Source organism: Nasonia vitripennis, chromosome 3 (assembly GCF_009193385.2).
Source record: "Nasonia vitripennis strain AsymCx chromosome 3, Nvit_psr_1.1, whole genome shotgun sequence".
NCBI lineage: Eukaryota > Metazoa > Arthropoda > Insecta > Hymenoptera > Pteromalidae > Nasonia > Nasonia vitripennis.
In genome coordinates, this window is record NC_045759.1 from 10,629,518 (window position 1) to 10,654,707 (window position 25,190).

At 38.6% G+C, this 25,190-nt stretch overlaps 4 protein-coding genes and 1 non-coding gene across 23 annotated transcripts; 3 read left to right on the forward strand and 2 right to left on the reverse strand.

The window, feature by feature from the left end:
* The first annotated feature begins 984 nt into the window (after positions 1-984).
* Positions 985-1,103, forward strand: LOC116416830. The gene has a single exon (XR_004227172.1). It is a non-coding gene; the product is annotated as a 5S ribosomal RNA (ribosomal RNA).
* Positions 1,104-1,146: 43 nt separating this feature from the next.
* Positions 1,147-5,416, forward strand: LOC100116475 (exosome RNA helicase MTR4). Its single transcript, XM_001600911.6, has 11 exons — positions 1,147-1,244; positions 1,353-1,489; positions 1,649-1,741; positions 1,821-2,063; positions 2,155-2,362; positions 2,443-2,709; positions 2,779-3,604; positions 3,684-3,856; positions 3,936-4,367; positions 4,463-5,000; positions 5,080-5,416. Exons 2-11 carry the CDS (start codon positions 1,422-1,424, stop codon positions 5,235-5,237), a joined length of 3,006 nt encoding a protein of 1,001 aa, XP_001600961.1. The 5' UTR covers positions 1,147-1,244; positions 1,353-1,421; the 3' UTR covers positions 5,238-5,416.
* Positions 5,031-9,835, reverse strand: LOC100116516 (FAS-associated factor 1). The gene is made up of 12 exons (XM_001600942.6): positions 9,267-9,835; positions 8,516-8,584; positions 8,116-8,431; positions 7,838-8,015; positions 7,491-7,767; positions 7,267-7,408; positions 7,037-7,182; positions 6,802-6,956; positions 6,533-6,728; positions 6,346-6,449; positions 5,951-6,260; positions 5,031-5,744 (listed from the first exon to the last, which is right to left on the reverse strand). Exons 1-12 carry the CDS (start codon positions 9,303-9,305, stop codon positions 5,664-5,666), a joined length of 2,013 nt encoding a protein of 670 aa, XP_001600992.1. The 5' UTR covers positions 9,306-9,835; the 3' UTR covers positions 5,031-5,663.
* Positions 9,836-9,999: 164 nt separating this feature from the next.
* LOC100116578 (trichoplein keratin filament-binding protein) lies at positions 10,000-24,927 on the forward strand. Of its 2 annotated transcripts, XM_031926765.2 has the most exons (5): positions 10,084-10,282; positions 19,805-20,293; positions 20,881-21,363; positions 21,658-21,870; positions 23,714-24,927. In XM_031926765.2, coding segments are annotated over exons 1-5 (1,452 nt in total). In that variant the 5' UTR covers positions 10,084-10,280; the 3' UTR covers positions 23,979-24,927. The 2 variants fall into 2 exon arrangements, with proteins under 2 accessions (XP_008214301.1, XP_031782625.1); XM_008216079.4 differs by having other exon boundaries at positions 10,000-10,282; positions 20,881-21,870.
* On the reverse strand, positions 10,638-19,037 carry LOC100116551 (glutamic acid-rich protein). Of its 18 annotated transcripts, none has more exons than XM_032598701.1 (9): positions 18,741-19,033; positions 17,581-17,819; positions 14,508-14,778; positions 14,066-14,356; positions 13,376-13,698; positions 12,595-12,910; positions 11,959-12,355; positions 11,572-11,881; positions 10,638-11,493 (listed from the first exon to the last, which is right to left on the reverse strand). In XM_032598701.1, the coding sequence occupies exons 2-9, from the start codon at positions 17,749-17,751 to the stop codon at positions 11,332-11,334; spliced, it is 2,241 nt and encodes a 746-aa protein (XP_032454592.1). In that variant the 5' UTR covers positions 17,752-17,819; positions 18,741-19,033; the 3' UTR covers positions 10,638-11,331. The 18 variants fall into 18 exon arrangements, with proteins under 18 accessions (XP_032454592.1, XP_031782622.1, XP_032454595.1 ...); XM_031926762.2 differs by having other exon boundaries at positions 12,595-12,838; positions 18,741-19,007; XM_032598704.1 differs by lacking the exon at positions 18,741-19,033 and adding an exon at positions 18,503-18,600 and having other exon boundaries at positions 12,595-12,838.
* Positions 24,928-25,190: the final 263 nt, after the last annotated feature.

A 25,190-nucleotide genomic window follows, 5' to 3' on the forward strand; every position in this document is an offset into this window, starting at 1 on the left:
ATTAAAATTTCGAGCATTTGTTAGTTTACAGCTTTCTTAGTCAAAGAGTGATGGAATAAGCGCGATTATTCACTAGCGTTTTCTCCAAGAATGTGGATGTTTATTTCACTTATTATAAGAAAAATTAATGTTCACAAGTTACACGATACATGCAAAAGTTCGCATTTATATACTACATTTATAAGAATAAGAATCCTAGGTATAATTACTACATTAATGACTGATCGTATACAATTTAAAATTTCAATGCCTATTATACTTGAAACTATTATATTGGTATAACATACAGTGAAGCTCATAAAAATCATGTATCTCAATCTATATTTTTTTAAAATATATGTTCGCTAGAGTAAAGTCGTTTTGTTTATATTTATTGGAAAAACAATACCTAGCGAATTTCTAGAATAATGGGATTAAAATTATTTATTTGACTCCATAACAGAGCATGTTCCGATTTCATTGAAGTTTATTATACAAGGATAAAATAGAATCTCAGCAAAGTGAATCACAGCAGAACTAGAACCAGAACATCAAAGGTAAGGTGTATTATGTATTTTCGTACAATCCAAACAAGAATAAAGTTATAAAATAACTATTGGACGAAGATATTTCATATATATTATCAAACATATTTCTACATTTACAAGATAACATGAACATCACGACGAACTTCATTCGAATTATGTGATTTTTAAACAGTATCTGAGCCAATGCCGTGTTACTACGAAAAAAGAAACACAAAAATGGACTTATTTTGTACTGTTACAAATACAGGCTTAACTATAAAATTATTTATGTTCTAAGAGCATAATATACCTAGTTTACAATGTTTTCTTCTCGACATATCTAATGAATCTTCAATGAAATACTAATCAAATTTGTGTTATACTAGTCGGTAACAGACTTACCAGACCCCCAAAATAGCTATAACATAAAAGGAAGGCACTTCGTAAGTAATAAACAATTTTAAATAACAAAATGGACGTCAACGCCCATACCACGCTGAAAAAACCAGTTCTCGTCCGATCACTGAAGTTAAGCAGCATTGGGCGCGGTTAGTACTTGGATGGGTGACCGCTTGGGAACCCCGCGTGTTGTTGACATCTCTTTTAATTTTGTATGCTTTTCAATTTTTTTTTCACATGTTAGATATAGTATTGCATAAAGAGCTCTGGCTCCGCACATGACTTCATTTTTTCGTTCATCCTTCATTCGATTCGGATAGATTTCACAACATCGGTAAGGTAAGTTCCTATTCGACCGACGGTGCATTTTCTTGCAGTGCGACGTAGTATATATATATATATATATATATATATATACATACATAATACATTATATTCTTGAGATAGATGCGTCGTCGGAGTTGATCAACCGACCAAGTTCACCACGCGTTGACAGCGGTATTTTATTTTTGAAAAATGGATTTGGGCGACGATTTGTTCGACGCATTCGAAGAAAACAACGACGCGGTCGTCGAAATCAGTAGGTATGTATTTAATCCGATTTTTCTGACGTACGATTTTTTCTTTAACAATTCAATACTTTATGCAAACGCTCAAAGTGTGGAGAACATAACCTCAAACACTTGTCGGTTTTTTCGTTAATTTATCGATAAGTTGCATTTACTAAATTATTGTTATTTCAGACCCGTAAGCGTGAAACGGGAAAATGACGAGGACGCAAAAGATGAGCCTACCGTTAAAAAGTTGAAAACAGAAGCTATTCTTGAAGATATCAAGTGAGTTTACATACACGCATCAGAGATAAACAAATAGATAACTTGAATCTACATTAAATATCTTTGATGCCTGTTTCAGCTTAAATGAGATTGAATCGAGAATAACGGTTCATACCATTGAAACTATAGAATCATGTACACACGAGGTTGCAGTGCCACCAGATCAGGAGTATGTTCCACTTGAAAATGCAACAACAAAACCAGCCAAAGAGTACAAATTTGTGTTGGATCCTTTTCAAAAGGAAGCCATTTTATGTATTGAAAATAATCAGTCAGTTCTAGTATCCGCTCATACGTCTGCAGGAAAAACTGTAGTAGCAGAGTAAGTGAATCACCACACATTTTTGTAATTCATTATTTTTTGTAAAAATGAATGAAAGATTACAATGTTTTGTTGATTGAACATTTTTTAGGTATGCCATTGCATGTTCCTTGCGCGATAAGCAAAGAGTCATCTACACAACTCCTATAAAAGCCCTTAGTAATCAAAAGTACAGAGAATTCTATGAAGAGTTTAAGGATGTAGGATTGGTTACTGGTGATGTAACAATCAATCCAACTGCCAGTATTCTGATTATGACTACAGAAATTCTTAGAAATATGCTTTACAGAGGCTCTGAGGTAATTTTTAACTATCATATAAATTAGGTTTATTTGTAATTTGGTTTAATCATAAATTATTTTTAACGTGAATATTTTAGGTAATGCGTGAAGTAGGTTGGGTAATATTTGATGAAATTCATTATATGCGTGACAAGGAAAGAGGTGTGGTTTGGGAAGAAACATTAATTTTACTACCAGACAATGTTCACTACGTCTTCCTGTCTGCAACTATTCCAAATGCTCGGCAATTTGCTGAGTGGGTAGCTCACTTGCATCACCAACCTTGCCATGTTGTCTATACAGACTACAGACCGACTCCCTTACAACATTACATCTTTCCAGTTGGAGGAGATGGAATACATTTGGTATGGTTTGTGTATTATTGTTTATGCTTACTGTGCGAATAACATTAATAACTGTGAACTCTTTAATAGGTTGTAGATGAACATGGCCAATTCAAAGAAGATAACTTCAACAGAGCGATGGCCTGTTTGCAAGGAGATGCAGCTAAAGGTGATACTAAAGGTCGTAAAGGTGGAATGCACAAAACCAATGCTGGACAGACAAACATTTTCAAAGTTGTCAAGATGATTATGGAAAGAAATTTTGCTCCCGTAATTATTTTCAGCTTTTCTAAGAAAGACTGCGAAGTATATGCTATGCAACTTGCAAAGTTGGATCTTAACACTGCAGAAGAGAAAAAATTAGTCGATGAAGTATTTAATAACGCTATGGACGTTCTCAATGAAGACGACCGAAAATTACCTCAAGTAGAAAATGTTTTACCATTGTTGAGACGTGGAATCGGCATACATCACGGTGGACTTCTTCCAATTCTAAAGGAAACTATTGAAATTTTGTTTGGTGAAGGTCTGATCAAAGCTCTTTTTGCAACAGAAACGTTTGCAATGGGCTTAAACATGCCTGCCAGAACTGTTTTATTTACTGCGCCGCGTAAATTTGACGGCAAAGATTTCCGATGGATCACGTCTGGAGAGTACATACAGATGTCTGGACGAGCTGGTAGGAGAGGACTTGATGATAAAGGTATAGTCATTCTGATGATCGACGAACAAGTTAGCCCATCAGTTGGAAAAGAAATAGTTCAAGGAAAAGCTGATCCAATTAATTCTGCTTTTCATTTAACTTACAATATGGTTTTGAATTTGTTGAGAGTTGAAGAAATCAATCCCGAATATATGTTAGAAAGGAGTTTTTATCAGTTCCAAAATCAAGCAGCCATACCTGAATTATATAACCGTAAGATTTTTTTATTTTAATCGGCAATAATACTTAAAATTTGTTAATCTAACCATTACATATTTGTTGATTTTGACAGAGGTCAAAACATTACAAAATGAATATGATGAAATCCAGTTTGACAAATACACTCTAATGTCCGCCTATCACGACATAAGAGAACAATTAGATCGTCTGAGTCTAGACTTCAGAGCTTTTTTAACGAAACCTGAATATTTACTTCCATTCCTTCAGCCAGGAAGAATGATTAAAGTAAGAAATTCATTTTACTAACATAGTTGATGGCAACGCTCTATTAAATGTTTACTGATAAAAAAAAAAATACTTACAGGTAAAAAACGAGAAAGAGTCATTTGATTGGGGTATAATTGTAAATTTCAAAAAGAAGAATCCGAAAAATCCTGAAAAAGAGAAAACGAGTATTATTGTAGATATTCTACTTCATGTAGCTAAGGATTCTACTGAAGCTGCTCCAAAACCATGTCCAGAAGGAGAAGAAGGAGAAGTAGAAGTTGTACCTGTTTTACATACACTTATATCACAAATCAGTTCCCTTAGGCTATATTATCCAAAAGACTTAAGGCCAGCTGATAATAGGAAAAGTGTACTAAAAACGATACAAGAAGTAAAGAAACGATTCCCAGATGGACCTCCTTTGCTGAATCCTATCACGGACATGAAAATCGAAGATCCAGGATTCAAAGATATAATTAATAGGATAGAAGTTTTGGAAGAGAGATTATATGCTCATCCACTGCACAAAGTATGCATTCAAGTTTTTTACATCAATTCTTAATTAATTCTTTTATTGTTTCAAAAAACCATAGTTTATACCTACAATTATAATTTTGTTTACAGGATCCCAACTTGACTGATTTGTACCAAAAGTTCTTAATAAAAGAAGAAATTGGAAAGAAATTAATAAACGCTAAGACAGAATTAAAGCGCGCTAAATCGGTTCTTCAAATGGATGAATTAAAATGTCGAAAACGTGTATTACGCCGATTAGCTTATTGTACAGCAGCAGATGTTATAGAACTAAAAGGTCGTGTGGCGTGTGAGTTAAATGGAGCTGATGAATTACTTATGACCGAAATGATTTTTAACGGTCTTTTTAACGCATTGACTGTACCTCAAATGACTGCATTAATTAGTTGTTTCGTTTGTGATGATAAATCGAGTGAAACTCCTAAAAGTATTGACGAGTTGAGCGGACCTTTACGGCAAATGCAAGACATAGCGCGAAGAATAGCAAAAGTATCAACAGAGGCGAATCTAGAATTAGATGAAGATTCATATGTTGAGAAGTTCAAACCATTTTTGATGGATGTAGTTTATGCCTGGTGCAAGGGAGCTACGTTTTTACAAATTTGCAAAATGACAGACATTTTCGAAGGTAAAAATCATACGATAAGATTAAAAATTATTAAAGTTTGTAAATTTGTTTTATAATTCATAACGTTACATTTCTACAGGTTCCATAATTCGATGTATGCGAAGATTAGAGGAAGTTCTTCGACAACTTTTGCAAGCTGCGAAAAATATAGGCAATACGGATCTTGAAAATAAATTTAGCGAGGCTATTAAGTTGATTAAGAGGGATATTGTATTCGCAGCTTCGTTATACTTGTAATTAAAATTGTTATAAATATGTAAATTTTTCAATATTTTTTTATAAAATGATCGATTTATACGGATTTTTACAAAAACTTGATCACGAGCTGAACGCTCGAACCTGTTATTCAGTTTTCACTTTTGACAATCAGACAATAAATAAATACACCGCAAAATTTAACGATTTTTACAATCTAATTTATTTTTTTTTTATTTGATCATCCAGTTAATGCATGAAATTGATGTTTTTATCTTTTATTATTTTTATAAAAGAACTACGTTCGTCACGTGGTTTTATATTGTATAAAAAGAGCACTGCGTACAAACGTAGTTACTTAACGAATAGACGAAAAAAATTCTCTAAACTAGAAAAATTATTTAATAAATACACATATGAATCACGATGCTCAGTTCCATGAATCTCGATTTCATTCAAATAGCAGGTTTATCGTTCTTCTACTATTAACGTTTCTTGGGGACAAAATTTTAATTCAGACAGTGTTTGATTTGTATCCACGGTAGTGAGCTGTAATAAAATTTAGTGATTAGTAATTATTATAAGATACTTAAGTCATTATGACTTTTTTCTTTTATAAAAATTGTAACAGTTTCTATGTATGTACAAATACAATCGAAAGTAAACGATATTTTATATTATGACATTATTTGACTTATATTATTTGTATTTGTATCCTATACTTTTATTGTTGAATTTAACAAGTTATTACTTACATCCCTTCTAGGCCAGCTTGATATGACCTTGTAGTCTTCTGTGGGGTACCCTTTTACGATCAAAAAATTTAAAATTGTTTGGAGCGCAGCATCAGACTTAAACCTATGCTCCAAAAATTGTCCCGAAGGAAGTCGTATTTTGACTTTCAAAACTCCCTCAGCATCTTGTGGAGGTTCTGGCGGTAGACTTGATTCTACAGCTAATCTATGGGCTTCTTTCCTGGCTTGCTCAGCTAGCCTCTCATTTTCCGCTTTTTCTTTTTTTTGCTTTTCAATTTTTTCTAATAACTGTTTTGCTTCTTCCTTAGCCCTATAAGTTTGAATGCGTTTATTTATTAAATGTTAAACTTAAAGATAACAGGTTTTTAAACGAATACTCATAATTTTTTATTTACCTATCGGCAGCTAAACTTTCTTGGTATGCCTGATCTTGTTCTTCCTTGACTTTTTCTCGAGCTTGTCTTTCATCGTCAAATTCTATATCATTTTGTCTTTGTTCCTAAACAGTTTATTATTACGTAATTTGATCATTTAATCGAAGTATGGCATGGTTGAGCCATTCATTATAAAATTAATATTTACCTGAAAGACGTCTACAGCTTCTATTACATTGGTAAGTAATTCATTTACTCCAACATTTCCAAAAACTATCGTAAAAATATCTGTATTAGACCTGGATCGCATTATAATCATAAGAACAGGCATAATATCAACTTCAATATTTCTAGCTGTCATTGCAGCAGATGGTCCTAATGCTTGTTGTATAGAAGTAAGAAATCTAAAATTGTTTTCTTTTTAATTAGTAAACAATGTACATAATGTATAAAAAAATACAATTTGTAAATTTTCACCTTTGTTTATTCGATTCGTATGTACAGTCCCAGCCCCATACTACGAAATTAGCTGAAAGAAGCTGCAGAACAGTCTCAAAACCCAATAATTGTGTACAAAAAACATTTGCTAGAATGCTGTTATCATGATGTAAATATACTGCTAGTAATTTTCGCTAAATCAAAATTATATTGTTTTAGTATCTAAGTAAATTGATAAAAAATCCATATATTTGATATTCTTAATTTCATTTACCTCTCTTGGAGGTTTGGAGCAAGATTCCGCAATGGCATCTTCAAAAGTGCCAGTAAAAAAGTTGGGATGAACAGATCCATATCTCTTTTTATACTCTTCTATAAAATGCATAGTCCCGACAACTTCATCTTCAACATTATCTGGTACTGTAAAAAATCATAAAATATTTAAAATCAACGTTATATTAGAAAAATGTTGCATAAATTCACTTGTTTAAAAGTATAACTTACTAAGATGTTGAATTTTGGTAGGCTGAACATGATCTATAAAAATATCATCATCTACTTGGAAAGTCTCAGGAGCATCTTCAAAATCTTCTCCATCTTCTTGCTCTTCAACTGAACTATCTGTATCAACTAAATCAACAACTTCCTGAAATTAAACAGAAACGTAAACATTTCCATTTCTAGTTAATTTAAATTGCACTATCAATAATTAAAAAACTAAATAATACCTTTTTCGTTTCTTTCTTAGGCATTCTATCAACACTCAGTTTATGTTCAGGAATAGAAATACCACTTTGTGCCAAAGTGATTGAATCATTTTTAACAGTTGGTGGCCATCCTTTCCACATCTGATTTCTTGGTGGTATATCATTTAAAGTGTAAATATTATTTTTTACTTCTAAAATCGTAGTTGTACCAAGAAAGTTCAATTTATACGTGACATTATTGGCTTCATCTCTTATCTCCAAAATGTAATTATTAGCTAGACGTTCTGAAAGTTTCATTCTGCAAAATAAAAAGATAAAAAATGACTAAGACGTTTTTTTTTTTTTGATTAAACAATTTATAAACTTACACTTGGGATGATGAGTCGCCTATGTCTGATACCGGAGACATAAATAACTCATTTTCTTTCGGTAATTCAAGAGATTTCAAAGTATTTGTATCTCCTTTGGGCTCTTTCCTCCAACCATGTAATTCTTGCTGACACGGCGATACATTTACATCATTGAATATTTGTAATTTTAAATCTCCTGGAAAGGTGGAAAGATTGAACATCAACAGATTAATTGAATTTTAGAACATGATTGAGACAGGCATGATAATAAAAAACAATAATGAACATCTACTGACCCACGGTGCTTGTGTCGGGTATATCAATGTGATATGTGTCGTTCTGATAATGTACATGGAATGTAAGAATTCTTAGTTGATCTTTTAATCTACTTGATCCAGCTAGCATTTTTCCTATATTTCTAGAATTGCTAGTGCCAGGTAAAATTTCCACATTGTCAGCTGAACAAGAATTCCTGGTGTGGGGTAGGCTAGCTGTTTCTGTGGAAGCAATTCTTGGTGGAACATGTTTTATTTCTTCTGTCATCTCAACATCCCGATTCAGTTCTGATGGCAACTGCTGTGTATTTTGAGGCATCACATTGTTGATGGCTGCCTGTAATTTTATGAAAATCCAAATAAGCATTATTTCTATAGAAACTCACCGTGAAATAAATTAAATGAATAAAGATTTTCTTACTAGCAAATCCCAGTTTGTGCCTTCCAAGTGTAAAATAGCTTCACCAACATCATCGATGTCAGTGCAGGCCTAAAACATGGTGAATTCTCATAGAGCCAAACATCTTTATAGCATCAAATAGTAAGTTCTATTTTTTGACAGAATAAAGCACAACAAAGAAATCCGCCGTCATGTGCCTTTGAAGAATAAAGGAAAATAAATAGCTGCTTTTCAGCCGACGCCATCTGTGAGAAGCGTGCCGGTTGGAAAAAGAACTAGCGAAAAGGTGAAAAACATGTGTCCTTTATCTCTCGAAAAGCAATTTTTCAACAATTTTCCGACGGAAACGCGCGTTGGAAAAATATTCTCGCTTCTACGCATTGTACTAAAACTGTCCACGAGGCGATGACTTTGAAAATCAGCCAAACAAAATCGTTTTTCATTGCTCCAAAACGATACTAATAGCACCATCTAGCAAAGCTTAGGCTCGGGAATATTCTTGTTCGAGAAATTATTTATAACAAAACGTGATTGATCGGGCAACATCGGTCAGCCTCGAAAACCCTCCTATCAAAACATGCCCTATTGTCCCTCGGACATCGCTGTCAACGGAAAAAATGCCCGTTTAAGAGGCCGCGATTGCCGTCAAAGCATCAGTATTGTCAATGTCATCGTACATAACGAAACTCCACTCCATAACCTAGTTTCAAGACCCGAAGACACAAAGACTCACTGATAAAGAAAAGGATACCAGCGTAAAGTTACTTATTACCTGAAAGTCAGCGAGGATGACATCGCGATTCCCGGCCATAGTAAGACAGCGTGAATTTTCAAACTTAATTTGATTACTGGCGAATCGCCTCCACTATATATCGCTCTGCTCTGCCTTGTATATTTGGTAGTAACACTCAAATAAAACGCATAATAGCGTAAACCACGAACTTTACCGAGGATTTTGAGTATTTTATCAGACTGCGGCTAGTTCGGCTGCTCGCCACCTTTAAAGTATTGGACTATTGGACAAAACCGTACGATTACGATACATGCTTTGTTTTCGCTTTCGAATATAATTCATCAGATAGCAGCACATTCGACTGCCATTTGTCCAGAATCGAATGAAATTTTCCGCGATCGTCGATTGTTGTTTCAACGTTCTGTTCTGAGAATGGTTTTGAAATCCTTTCTGAATTTTGAACGGAAATTAATCCTATGTATTCCCAGCGAGAACACATTTTTTGTCCAAAAATTAACGGTTTTTTAAATCAAAACAGAGTCTAATTATAACGTGCACGCCGTAAATTTCATAATTTTGAAAACGAAAAATTTACTGCATCCTGATGAGATGAAATTAAAAGGTTTCGTTAAAAAAAAAAAACGGTTTGAAGGTTCTATACCGCACCTGCGTATAGTTGATGCTTACTATAGCAAAACACCGATAACAAAGCCAAACAAGGCGAATTGCGTATCATAAATATATACCTAAGTACTATTAAGGAGAAGAAAAAAGGCAAACTACGCCGTCGCGTCGCGCAGTACCCGCTCCACTCCACATCACGTATACGTATCATTGCCAAAGCGCGTTGCGAATCGCTTTTGACCAAGCGGCAGCCGTTGAATTCGTTGGATATACGCGTTGGATCCGGCATATAAGCAAGTGAATTATTCGCGTTGTCATTCAAGAATTAATCTAAGGACATAAAGACTTCATATCAGTTTGGCTACAAATGCTTCTAAGCCACCTTTACATATTTGTATTACGGAAAAAGCAGTGAGTGCATTCGAGAAAATGTAAGTTGAATATTGCGTACTTTTTAACCTAGAAAAGGAGGACGCCCACGAACGTTCGGCAAACGTCGGGCAACGTTCAAAACTGACGCTATTGTTTAGAGTAGGTATTTTATTGTAAAATAAGCATACAATCCGGGAAAGTGCTGAAAATAGTTTTTAAAATTTTCTAAAGATCTTCTCAATGAAATAGTAAAAGTAAGGAAAAGTTTATTGTTCCTGTAGATTTGCTTAAAGAAACGCTCATATGGGCATCTTCCTTTCTATCAAATATGATGTCCTGGATGTCAAAATTGACATTTTCAATTATTATCGAAAAATTATGTTTTAGTAATGAGAGAATATATAACTGTTCAGCTTTATCTAACAAGGATTTTATTTTTCTTGCTTTCTTTTAAGCTCTGTTAAGCTATATTATTGTTCTGTAGATTTATAAGTTTCTTCTCGAGGAATTATGAGATTCTGTGTGCAGTGACGTGTAGACAAGTATAAAACACAATTTTTTTTATTTTACAAACTTTTTATACAAATAGTAATAACACAAACAGTTTATAATGATCTGATTAATAACAATAGGATTTTCAATCAATTTATCAATATTTTTACAATATTCCAGGCAAAATTGTATACATTCTTTGTATAAGCATATAAGTAGTCTACACCTTTTAAACTAGTGTAGTTTTCATTTTCTAGTATGATAATAAAAAAGTATTTTACACTCTAAAATCAACTGAATGAATGCGTTGAAATGAAATGATATTTAGTTATTTACGTAAAATGGAAAAAAAAATTAGCCAATAACCATATTAAAAAATATCTTACAATTTAAAAGCAAAGGTATGATTGATATTGACTTCTTTCTATAAATAAATATCACTTAGCTCTCAAGAAGTCCATATCTGATTGACTTTAACCAACAAGCATTTCGATATTATTTTTTGTTAGTCATCGTGTTGTTCAAGTTATCAAAATGTATTTTTCCTTACAGATTAAATTAATGTATGTATATATGTGCATATTTGTTGTTGTGTCTGCATGTAGTACATTTCAATTTAACCCAATTCCGCTAAGACTGAGTCTAAATCTTCTTGTAAAGAGATGCTTTCTTCACGCTGCTTTGACAAATCATCCTTCAATCTATCCACTTGCGCCTTGAGTAAGTAGTTGCCTTTCTTTAATGCTGCTAATCTTCCTTCATGCCTCTTCACACGACCCTGGAAGAACACAATTTTTATATTTTTTTTCTGAATTCTACTAAATTGTGTATTAGAATCAACTGTCTTCACACTTGCCTGTAGTTTAGTCTTGCGCTTCTCTATCGGTGCAGATTCATCATCAGTTTCTGATTCCTCGTCATCTTCGGATTCTTCTGATTCGGATTCCTCCTCGGATTCTGTCTCTTCCTCCTCCTCCTCCTCCTCCTCCTCCTCCTCCTCTTCCTCTTCTTCTTCGTCATCTGCATCGGCCATCAGTTTGGCCATCTTATCAACTTCCTTTTGCAAAGCTTTGAACTTTTTCTTTTCTTCCTTCAATAGCTTATTCTGTTGCTTGATTTGATCTTTCAGTACTTGTCTCTCTTTCTTTGAATTAGCAGTCTTATCTCTGAAAAAAAATTTTAATTAATCGTATACGTGTATCAACCTGTAACTTGTCTTTCAGCCAAACAGAGATGTACTAACTTGAAATTCCTAATCTTCGTTTTCATCAATTTGATCTCCCTTTGCTGGCGTTTTTCCTCAGCGACTTTAGGGTCCTCGTCTTCCTCGCTCTCCTCCTCTGACGACTCCTCCTCCTCTTCTTCGCTCTCCTCGGGTTCAGGCTTATCCATACTCTTTTGGGATGCGATTCTGGCAACGTCTTTGGCACTGGGGCATCCAGCCAGAGCCATTCCTGAAACATCCCACCAAGCCACCTCTATTGTATCCTCGGCCAGTTCCACAATGGGCTCGTTTTCATACTCCGAGCCATTGTGCTCTGTCTCGCATGCGGATTGACCATCCTCCGACTCATCCACAGATTCGCTTTCAGTTTCACTCGTAGAGCCACGCTCGGATTGTTGGCTTGTTTCTTTGGAGCCTAAGCAGCGAACAGAGTAGGAGAAGCGAAAGAAGCGTTAATTAGCAAAGCAAAGCCGTATCAATGTTTTGTTTTTGTTGGTTGCAATTAGTAAGCCTTTAGTAGAGCGTAAAATAGCGAGTAAAAAATGCAATGCAGAAATATTTCCACTGCTAGGTGGTTCAACGAATTTGTTATGCGCGCGTTGATTAGTAATGTTAGCAATGAAATCAATAACTGAATCGACAGCGACAACTCACCAGCTTTCATGCGTTTTTCCAGATTAGCGTACATCCTCTTCATGTCCTCGAGTTCGTTCTTGGCCTTGTCCCTCTCCTCGGCTGCGCTGGCGAAGTCCTTCTCGAGCCTCTCGGCGTCCTTTCTCGCCTGCTCGGCCTCCTTCTTCAGCGACTCGGACAACTTCTCGTCCTGCTGCTTGTGCTCCTGAACAGTCTTCTGCGACTTGGCCCGCTCCAGCTCTACCTCGAGGTTCAGAATCCTTGCCTGCGATCGAAATTGCTCTTGTTGAAGCTTCTCAAGCTCGAGTAGTCGTTCGGGACTACTATCTAAAGGATTCTGCAATTTTACGTGAATCTAGCTCTCGCTCTCATTTCATTTTATTTTACTTTGTTGTTGATGATTGCGTTTGGCTCACAGAATTGACGGCGCGCTTTTGCTCTACCTCTGCGTGACGTAGCTTCTAATTAGGCGCTGAAGATCTGCTTTGATTTTTTTTTTAATGAGTGTGTGCTTCGTTCATTCTTTGATTTTGTTTTTGTAATGAATTAGTCGAGTTCAAGATAGATTCGAGGTAATATTGCTGTTGCGGAAGCCTTAGGCTCAAAGCTATTTTTATTATAATGAAGATGATTCGAAAATTATTAGTAAATATATATATATATATATATATTATATAAAGACATGGAACGTCTTATGGCATGTTATCATTGTTAAAAATGTCTTTTCTAATATCACCTCATCTAATTCTGTCGAAAAACGAAATTAGACGATATTAAAGGACCCCCTTATCGCGAGCATTACCTGTAGCCTTTTGTTCTCTCTCTCGAGAGCCTCCTTATTCCGAAGTTCCAATGCCAGCATCTGTTTTGTACTCTGAAGATCGTCGCGCACGGCGTCGATATCGTCCATCTCGTCTGGAATGGGCTCCTCCGTGGGCGCCTGCTCCGCTTTCTGCATCTGTTCCTCTATCGTCAACTGCCTTCTGAACTTTCTCAGGCCCTGCAGGATGGGTTTAGATCTGTCATTCGTTTTCACGCTTTTCAGCTTGACACCCTCCTGGATTTGTTGAAGTAGTTTGTTGTGCACATTTGACTTTTCTGAATCGAAAACGAAATGTGCGTCTCCTGTCGAATTAAGATAATTTATTTCTTTGATTTACCGAGTTTGCAGTAGCTTTATGGAGCGCTCTTTAAATTTTTTTTTTTTTCATAGCAAAGAAAAAGATTGCACGTGCAATAAACTACTTATTATTAATCTCGTTTGCAACACGCGTTTTGGTCCGCCGCCAATTGATCCAGTTCTAAATGAGCCGCGCCCGCGAGCATCAGCGATATTTGTCATCCGATACACCGATACAGAAATCATAACGTTAATTATTGGATGGTAATGAGCGAATTTTCCGCTCTAATAAAGCAAGCACGTATTTTTTAAATCTGAAGCTGAGATCAGGGGGCAGTATCGCAGTGGTATACTTATAATTTACACGCTTACCGGCTGGATCGGCCGTGACTTTTGTGATGACCCTCTCGATGAGCGGCGCACTCCTGTCGTTGCAGGTGACGTGTCGGAGTTTTCTGCCACTTTCGACCTCCTTCATCATGTCACTCCAGTCCGGGCGTTTTCTCGGTCTCGACTTGAGCATTTCTATGGTCTTCTGCTGCTTCTCCGTGAGAGGCGGCAGGTCCTTCAATATTGTCCTTCCCGGAGGCGGTGGTGGTGGTCTGGGCGGCGGCGGCGGAGGTATGTTCGCCCTCGAGGCACTCTTCGGCAGCGTTGGGGCTCCTTTTTTTATTATCATCGAAACAACATTGGTTAACTCATTTGCGATTAGGAAGACGAAGAAGTTTTACCGCGATTCAGTTGCAGAGCGAGAAAAAAGAAAGGAGAAAAAGTTTCGCGCGAGAAAAACAAATGGGAGAGTGAGAGAACTTGCCGGTCGTGCTCTCGCTCTTAGAGAGAGGAATCTGGTCACCCCGAGACCTCGATCTCTCGACGCGAGTCTGGCGCTCGAGCTGCGGTCTCGAACTTGGCTCTGGCCGGCCATTTTCCCGAGCCTTCGAAGGGGCTGGTGCCGGGGGTTGGCCTGCTTTCTTATCGCTCTTTGGCTGCGACGGCACGATGGTGATTTTGCTCGTCTTGCGGCTCTCGGCGGCTGCGGGTGACTGTGGCTCGGCCGGCTTGGCGTCTGCCGGCTTTGGTACGCTCTGTGCAACATACAAACCGTTTCCATTACTCATGTGTCGATGTGAAAGGGGTTTACTGCGTTTAATCGCAGTACACGTGTTGCAATTAAAATCCAACTCTCTGGACGTAAATTCGTCTCGAGAAAACTGCGAGGAACTAAACTATTACTTGCGAGGAACAAAATTTTAATCGCGAGGAAATAGTTTGTTAACTTTTTGGCAGCAGTTTTACTGAGTCATTCAAGTTCAACTTTATTATTTATTTTGCATAGAGTTAAAATATGACTCGCGAAAACTATTTTTGTAGAAAAGAAAATTGATACAATGTGTCTCGAAGCTTCGCGTCGTATAATTATGCGTACAAATGAAGCTAATTACGATAGAAGATAACATTTGCAAGCACATGGTCACGCGTCCACACGAGCTTTCGGTTTAACGCGCACTCTCAGGAGTGTCTCTAAAAATATTACTCGATGAAGCACATTTTTTGTTGTTGGGAAACGAACTTATTTTTACAAAATCAGCAGTTTATAAAAAGCACGTTAGACAAAGGCGCGAGTCGCCTGCGTAAAAAACAAACTATTAAACGCAATTTCGATGTTTCGATAAAGTGACACTTACGCTCACCATCGAGTTGCTTATCGGAAATATTCGCCGAATCTGTCACTTTCTACAAATCAACGAATCACTTTTTGAAAAAAAGAACGTCTATAATACTCATCACACCCAATATCGCAGCTATATATCTCGCGAACAAAGTCAAACTTTGCAAAACCACACTCTCCGAAGATCGTCACTCGCAAACCCACAGCAGGGATAACACACGCGGCGCGCCCGGAAAAGCTCTGACCGCGCGCGTTGTAAAATCGTGAAGAGAAAAAAATGAAGAAAAACCAATCTACATCCTACCTCCCTCTCTTATTCTCAGCGTGTGTGACTTGGCAACTCGTCTCGCGCGCGCGAGAGAGATCATCGCGTGCGTGTCTTTAAATATAAAAGCCCATCGACTTCCCCTCCGTGTGTGCGGCGTTATATACGCATTAATGATCGCTCGTGCTTTATAGCCGTTCGAACGCGCTAAGTCTCTTGCCCATGTCGCGGATTTTACGCAAATCCGAGGAAAAATAAAGTGACCTTGAGCTCTCTCGAGGCTTAGGTTGCGCTCGAGCGGCCGCTGTAACGAAGCCCGAAAGAACAAGCGTTCGTCCATTAGCCTTCGACGATCCTTCTAAAAGTGTTTACGAGCTTGCCGGCTGACGCGCGAAAACAACGCGAGAGATCGGCTTCGCTTCGGCCTCGTGCCGCTGCTGTTAAATTTTTCTGCAGAGTCGCCGAGTGGAAACTCGGCTAGGACTTTGTTTACTTCCTGTTGATACGTATATTGTTTGGTTGACAATCTTGGCGTGGATCTCGTATACGAAAACGCGGAATGAGATCAGCGACGGACGAGTGAAAAAAGTTTGATGTACGTCACTTAGTGTTTTCCCTGACGTCACGAAGACCTATTTTTGATGCAACAATCTCTCGGGAATGATTTATTCTGAATATATCTAGTAGACCGAATGACAGTATTTTTGCAGAATATTTTGCTTCCCTCGAGAAGAGTGTTTGGAAGCGAGGAACTTTTTTAAGCGCGCGCACTGCGTACACGGTCAAATTAAACAGTCGCTCTTTTTAAATCCGTAAAGTGTATTTTCGGTTTGCCTGTGGCTAGTTAGTTTACTCGAAGTCCCGTATGGAGAAGCTTGCTTTAAAATCGCTTCTTTGTTTTACCAAACTCTAGCACAGCGTGTCCAAATTGTTCCTGTGCGATTTGCAACAACAAAGTCTCTTTTGATATACATATGAAAACTTGATCGTCCGGTTGTTAAATAAATAATCGCTGCACGGAAATTTATATATTTTTAGAGGCATGTAGGCCTATCTGCTATACAAGATATCCGAGATTCTGCGTTGCGTAACAAAGCAGCCATATAGCTAACTCAAAACAAAACCACGTGGTTAACCAAAAATAGATGGATATGGATACACAATTGGACATATTTTTAATTTATACCGTTCACTATAATATACCTAGAGTTGTTTATGACATTCTATAATTTATTCCCTTTCCCATCAAATTTTATTTATAAAAAGTGTAGAGTTTCATAATCGTCGAACTGCTTGTCAATACGACTATATCTCAATCAACACGAGATTCGCAAATAAAAAAATGTTTCAGCCCGAAAAATTCGCTTGGTTCCGAGAGGAATAATAAGCATTATGGTGCGCGAAAGAGTTTACGTGCACGCGTTATATTCGAACAAACTGGCGGAAGACGCAGCTGGCGAAGCCGGACATTTGAAATAGATGCGCGTCTTTAAATAATCGTGACCCAAAGGTTTATATATCTCGCCTCGGAGGATTCTCATTGCTGCTCCGGCAATTATGCACCTGCGTGAATTTCGTATTAACTTATGTGCGCTCAGCGTGACGATTAATTTTCTTTTTCTATGAAGCACCGGTGTTTACCGTAATTATTTTCTTTTCGTAAATTACTGTGAAAACGAGTTCAGAAAGGTTATTATATACTTAATAACGCCGACTTAGATAATCCTGAAATTAATCGCAATTGCGGAGATTAATTTAAAGACACTGTTTCTCAAAGTGTTCCAAGAAATGTTCCTCGCGACATTTTATGACCCTATTTGTCCTCGGTAAAATAAATCTTTTCGGTGCGTTTTGAGAAGCGTCGAAATAATTCATAAAGTATCATAACCTACCACGCTGAATTTTTCAAAGACTGTATACAAGATTAATAAATTACGAAATCGAGAAATTCACCTTGAGCGTGACTTTTGTGAAGGCTGGCGCGTCATCCGTTGGAGTTTTGGAGTCTCTCCGAGAGTTTAGAGTCCACGGCGCTGTCGGCATCGGTATCGGCGGTGGTCCATCTTTGACCCAGGGTGGCCTGAACGTCGTCCGTTGGGGTGGTTGACCCCCAGCGCCAGGCATTGTTCCCCTACTTTCTTCTCCTCGTATTTAGATTATGCTCCCGCGGCTAGATTGTATTTTCGTATACCCTGAAACATGCGTTCATTTGGATTTTGTTAATTTACGTCTATTGATTGAATATTGCCTGTGCGTGTCAACGATGTAAGAGCCGATTACAAAACAACCTTAGTGATTTCGAATATCGTTCTTATGAATATAAAGCGTCGCAAATAATGCGCCTTACGCATTGCGAAGGTATTCAGACCTCTAAATTAAGAATATAGCCCAATACATTTCATCGAATGAATTAAGAATAAAAGTACTCGTATAAGTATTAACGAAAACAGTTTGCTAAACATATTCTTGACACGATGAATTAGCCCACCGATACGATGAATTGTCCCACCCGGCTAGTCGCCAGTAGAAAATTCTAGTATAGTCAGACGCGCGCACGCGTATCATCTCTCAAGTTTCCAACTAAATAACTACCGCTATAATTCAATCCCCGCAATCCAACGAGACAAACGTATACACCTCCGCGCTCGTGTAAACCAGGACGTTAATCGAATCGCCGCTTCGTGATCGATGAGTTCACCGATAAATCCGATCGATCGGACTATATTTTCTATACTCTCACTCTCTCTTCTCGAAAAAAATATTATCCAGCGCGATCCACACGGTTCTCTCGTGGACTCGTCGCGAAGGAGAGCGAAGAGTGTGTCGCGTGTGTGTCTCAGCCATCCAAAAATATCATCAAAGACAGTCGTCGCACCGATAAAAATATATACACCGGGCTTTCGAAGTCTCTTCTCTCGCTCTCTTTCTCTCTGCGTTGCAGCCACACGAATCATCCGCCATTACGATACGACTACAAAACGACGACGATCTCGATCGCGATCAGGCCTCTGTACACTCACTCTCGCATGCGTCAATCACGGAGCTTCAGCTGCCAAAAAAATATCGTCTCTCGCTTATACCTCGCGGTGCGGGCTGTTGTTGTCGTTACACACCTATATGTACGTGTACGTTCCTCGCTCCTCTGCTGCGACGGTATAGCCACTCCGAGCACCACCTTGGTCCTGGCTCCCTTATTTTGGTGAAAAAAATAAATTCAATCGAAAGTACTCGAGACGCGAAGGGGAAAAAAGAAACTGGACGTGATCCTTGCGTCGCTGGCCGATTTTTCCCGGAGTCGCGCGCGGGTCGCGGACTTTCCCTGACTAGGGGAAAGATCGCTGCGTCGGCTGCTCTCGCGTCGGCGACGAGACCGATCCAACGACGATCATCGCCGCAGTTCTCGCGCTCTCTATCTCCCCGCCCCGGAAGGTGCGGCTATTTTCGTGGTCCCGTGACGTCACGCGCCGCGGGTACGGAAATAGCGAGACTCTCTCCTTCTTCTTTCACCGGTTTTCGGCTGCGCTGCTGCTGCTGCTGCTGCTGCTGCTGCTACGGCGCACCGTCTCATTTCCACGGCGCGAGAAAAGCGTCGCCACGTAGTCGATCCGCGGATATCGCTTACGCACCGGCACGTGGAATTTCTTATATACCTCGGGTGATATGCGCGTGCGCTTTTTTCGTCCCCTCGTCGTCGTTCATGGCTTCTTGCTGCTATTGTTTTTTTTTCGCTCTCCGAGGGCTTTTCACGCGATGCTTTTGGGAATACGTATAAGGAGCAGTGGGGCATTGCTTTTCATGGCTATAATGGGGCTTGCGGATGAATTTTTGCGGTATAGGATTGTGAATAAGATTTTTCCAGGGTCTTACTCTCGCAGCGGATAAAGCTCGCAATGATGTGGATGTATGCGTAGAATGCATATCTTTGTAGATGGTTAAGAAGAATTGAATTTTTTTCTCTATTATTTTTTTGTCAACTCTTCAATAGTATCAATTCATACTAATGTGCTTCCCATAGATCGTAAATGAATGAATGAATAAATCATCCGGTGCGGGCTGGCTTGATTAACCAACCTACACACTGTGGAATCGTTAAAAGAATCGTTGGCAAGACTCCACAAGACGACGGTATCCTACCGACCAAGCACCTCATCCAACTGACGAAGAAACCTCCTTTCAGGCCTCACAAGTTTCTCGAGCGCCAGTACCAGCTACAGGCGCAGAAGCGCCATGAGGAGCACGTACGCCAGGACTACTACCGAGAGACGGCTCGGTACTTCGAACGAGAGGCCGCAGCGGCCCAAAAGTTCAATTCCTGGAGCACAAAAGGCCGCGAATGCTACTCCGACAGATTGGAGAAACTTCAGCGAGCTGAGAACCTCAAGAAACGACGAGAGAAGCTTCGTCGGCTGTTTGCCGAAGAGAACGAGAAATTCGAGAAGGAATTGGAAGAACAGAGACTGACGAGGAGGCGGTCGAACGAAGCTATCACGTTGGAAGAGCTGAGGCAAAAGTTGATGGAGAAAAAAGCTGAACAGAGCTTGTACTATCCGAACGCGTGTAGGTTGCGGAGTTACGCGTTCAGCCCTACGTATGCGGCTAGAAAGTTAGAAGCGTTAGATAATGCGAATAATGGCTCCGATAGTGTCAGGCCTGTTAGCGGGAACAGGTAATGTCAGTTTTATGGAGAGTTCTTTTTTTATTCTTTATTGAGATTATTGAGACGAATGATCTTGTAGATTTTGATATCTCAAGCCTCCTTTTAAGCCTGTTAACAGAAACACGCAATATCACTTTCATATGGAAAGTTATTTTGTTATCCTTTATTGAGATTGTTGAGATAATCTTATGGATTTCGATATCTCAAGCCTTCTTTTTTTTACTATTTATGTTTAGGTCAAGGAATGTAGTGTTTTGTTTACACGATTTTGATGAGCAAATTGTCAGTCACCAAGCTTGTGCAAAGATTTACCAAGTAATTCTACCTAGAGTATTTTGAGCAAAACCAAAGTATATCCGTTTCTGATAGATGCACAAGAAGCTTCGTTAAACTCTTGTTAGTGTGTCTATTGGAGAATGAAATGCATTGTCTATGCTAACCTATTTGTTCACTATCCTTTTCTCACACACTAATCAAAAACTTTTTGGGAGGTTATTATATTTAGAAACTTAAACTTCTTTTAATGCAAATACACTTTCAAAATCTTGTATATTTATAGCTGTTGTCAAATTTCTGAAAATTTTTTTTCTTTTCAGTCAAAGGCACACACGGTTCTCTACGAGTCCTTCAATTGGGAGGGCCTTGTACTACGACTACGAGGAAAACAATAACAACAACGAGGACAACAAGAGCTTAACACCTACCAGTCGACGCTACACCGAATCCTATAGAACGGCAAAGATGTCCGAGCACGATAAGATGTCCGAGCACGTTCCGAGATCGAATCTGCGATTCGCCGCTCGTTCCAACCAGCAGAGTATGTGCGAAACCAACCTCAGAGACGACGATTATCCACGAGAATGTCATAACATTACCCATACCCCACAAGAGAACAATGGCCAGTATCTATTTCCGAGTGAGCAGGAGGAACAGCGTCAGCAAAACAACAAGTCTAATCAGACAAACGAGGCACAGCAGGAATATCGCGACGATGATTCCAGCGAGGCTCAGGAAGATCGATCAGTCGAAGAGAGACTCGACGAACTTAATATGGAAGGCCGATCCAACGCCTCCTCGGAGTACGAGCAGTCGCTGCCCGAGGAGCGTCGCGAGGAAGTTGACGAGCCAGATCATGCGCAGGTAAACTCAGCTCCTCTGCATGCGGACTTTACAGCACCGACGGCCTTTGTACGCCACACCGAGAACGAGAAAACTGACGATCATAATGCGGCAGAAGACATGGACAGACACCGCAGGGGTAATATGCGTCAGAAGGATGCCGACGTGGCTGGCGATGCCGACATTTCCGTCCAGATGTATCGCTACCTCAAGCACAATGATTTGAAGCGCCAGATCGTGGATCTCTGCAAGAGAGAGCACACGTTTGTAATTAAGCAAAGCTTTGACGATGCATTGAGACTCAGGGAGATGAGAAATGAGTTGATTCTGTTGAAGAATAAGAATCTCTATGAGAACCAGGATCTTGCCATCGACGAAGAGACCAGAAAAACGGGACTCGAAGTCATCGCTGCCCGGGAGAAACTCAACGAGAAAAGAACAAAGATGCGCAACACCGGATTGTACAGGTAAATGAATCAAGTTCATTTTCATTGGTATACATATTTTCACTTCGGACATTATATCATTTTACAAAATCATTTAATTCACTGAAAATCACACCCGACCCTTGCTGCGTACATTTTTTCGCGCAAAATTATTCGCGGTCTCCTTCATACGTATTTTTTTTTTTTTTTTTGTTATTGCACGTCGCGCATCGTTTGGCAACATGCCATATATTAAGAGATTCTAAGAAGCAGGAGACATATTTTTCGGCTTTTGCGTCTCTCGTTTTTGATATGTGTATAGGTAAGTAATTCATTTAGTAATCCTACACTTTTTTTTTATGCGTGTCTCCAAGGCTGGAACATGATTGGTTTTACGGCCATCGGATTATAAATAATTTATTAATTATGCAAATCTCATAATTGCTCCCAATCACACACGCGCGTCCAGCAGAAGCTAGTTTATACTTCGTATAGAAGAAGAAGAAAACAATTATAAACGCGTAAAATTGTCGAAGTATTACATTCTTTAATTACCAAGGAGTTAACACGATTTATCATGTTTGAACACAAGTATAAATCGTCGCATTTCAATACGCATATAACATAAACGAACGCCCAGCTTGATCGCACGTACACACTGTAATTATTCAAATCTAAATATTCTACGACCGGCGTGCTCGCGATGAATTTAACATAAAAACCGGTCGTATAGTAACGAACGCGCTTCTGTTTTGCCATGCGAAATTCTCGCGAAAGTTACGAGTTCAATTACGTGATAATGTCGGCTCGCGTGCGAGCGTATAATTTTTTGTTTCCATAGAATTTTGTTACATTCCGCCGGTATAAATAACGCATTATATGCGTCGTCGTTGTCATCGTTACCGCGCTGCGACTATAAAATCGTAATATATTACCATCGTTGCGAACGAGTCCAAACGTCTGTCGACGTAATATAACGACAGGTTTATTTACGATCGATGTATACGCTCTATTTGTAACATCTGTACTGTTGACACTTATTTTAAAAGTAGCGATGGTAACAAGAAAATCGAATTTCTCTTCAAGACAATTTAACACAAGCGCAGAAAAGAATCAGAGCATCCGCAAGAGGATCATTGCCCGAGCATTCGTCATCCGATCGACCAACGACCATACGATGCCGAGGTGTCATCAATGCCAAGGGTCTAGGGCGCGCCGAATGACAGCTAAACGCACACATAACAGACTCGCCGAACACATCGACTCGATTTAAACTGCATCAGAGTATCTTAGCGCGCGGGCGGCGTTACGCAAAGCCGTCTCGTGCCAAAAGCGTATCGTCGCGCATCGTAGCCGACGTTTCTCAACAAGACTTGTTGTTCGATCGTTTTTTGTCAAAACATCGCCGGGATATCGCACTTCGTTACACTTATATTTTTCGCGACGAGATTTTTCGGAAGCCGCTACGCTGCCTGCTCCAATTAAGTGAATTTATGAATGCGAGGGCCGCTCGCGATTCATAATTCTCGATTTTATTTCGAGTATTGGGTTGCAGCGCCACTGGATGGTTGAGCAATCACGAGAGACGGTTTATGCAGGAGACGTTGTCAGAGAGATTGAACATTTCTTTTTTTTGGGCCGTATATTTATGATGAATTGCACTTGTCGTGGATTTTAAACAACAACAGGATGCACATTTATTTCTTTCGCCTCGCACGTTTTGCTTGTTTACATGCAGTATCTACGTTGTTTTGAAGAGTCGGATAGTCACAACGTTCACATCAACTTGATAATAGTATTCCATTACTCATAGCTATCTTTTTAACAAAGTTTGTGGTATCAGCATATCGAATAATTTTCAAACTATTCTCTAAATGATTCACAGTGACGAAGCAAAAGATTTGTGGAAGCAGTGGGTCCACGAGGACGAAGCCATTGCCAAGACCGAGACTAATGCCATGAGAGACTTGATGCTGCAGGAGCTGGAGAACGAATGGCAGAATTTGGCCCTTAGTGACAAGAACCGAATTTCCCAGCTGTACGATCGTGTCATGATCGGATCCGACTTACAGGACGAGCAGAAGCTCGCGGCTGTGATTCGCGCTGCCAACGAAGGCCAAAAGCAGTACATGAATTACCTAGGGCAATAAATAGGCTGTTCCTCATCATGGTTTTTCCTCGATTGGTTATCATATTCGCAGTGTTTAGCTTTAACCTTCACGTCGCGCTATGAATAACATTATTTACCAAAAATGTTTCTAATGTAAATCGCTTTTTATTTTTTGGGATGAAGAACAAAAAAATAACGTAAGATGTTTTTGGCTAATATTTATACAAAATTAAGACTTCGTAATCTGCATTTAAAATTTTCTAGTGTGAGCAACGGGCAGGTGTCTCAGTGAGCGCTATTTAACCATTTTGGACTTACTGGTCACCGCGGTGACAAGGGGTGATTTTTAGTGTATTTAGAGGCGTCGAATTCGAATTTGATAGTTTCCTAGCTTGGAAATTTAAATTTTTTTAATTTTATAATTCAATACAATCAGATTCTACGCCTCAAAGTACATAGACATAATTTGTCACCGTAGCGGCCTGAGATGTTAAAAACTGTTCACTTAAACTCTCATCAGCGCCCGAATTATTTTTGCTTGTTTTTAAGTACACTGCTGCATTTATAGTATTATATGGCAATTGTATGTTCTCAATGTACTGGTGACCTGCTGTTCGCTGTAGATGTACTTTAGAGGTACTATTTATGCAATGGATTATTTTTTACAGTTCATATTAAAATTTAGGCTTATGAAATATTAGTTCCGTGTCTCTAAATCATTTGAATGATTAATATTTGTAATACATTAATAATTTGTACATTACTAGGTAATCATAAACGTGAAGACTATTTTGTGTTACAAAGACTGTTGTGAGAAAAAAATTCATTCATTCAAGTTTGAAATAATATTATAGCAGCTATACATTGTTACTGTAACGATCATGTGCCTTTGATAGCCAACTTCTTTTATATTTTATATTTAACCCTTTTCATAGAAAGTCATGTTTGTGCTTTTCAGTGAATAATAAAATCGCAGTGCATAATGATGACATTTTCTTTATCGTATACCACATCCTCCCAAACATATAGTATTATAAAACTACGATTTGTTTAAAAATTTTTTTAAAATTATTAGTATTTACCTAATGCTAGTACATGTAGAGTCAATATGGTAACAGGTAAAGTAGAATGATAATTTGCCGACGATAAGTTTCCACATCTACCAAAAGAGGGAGTCAGTGTTCACTTGCTCCAAAGCTTTTGATCTGTCTATATTTGAACAGTTGCGATATTTTGATTTATGAATCGGTAA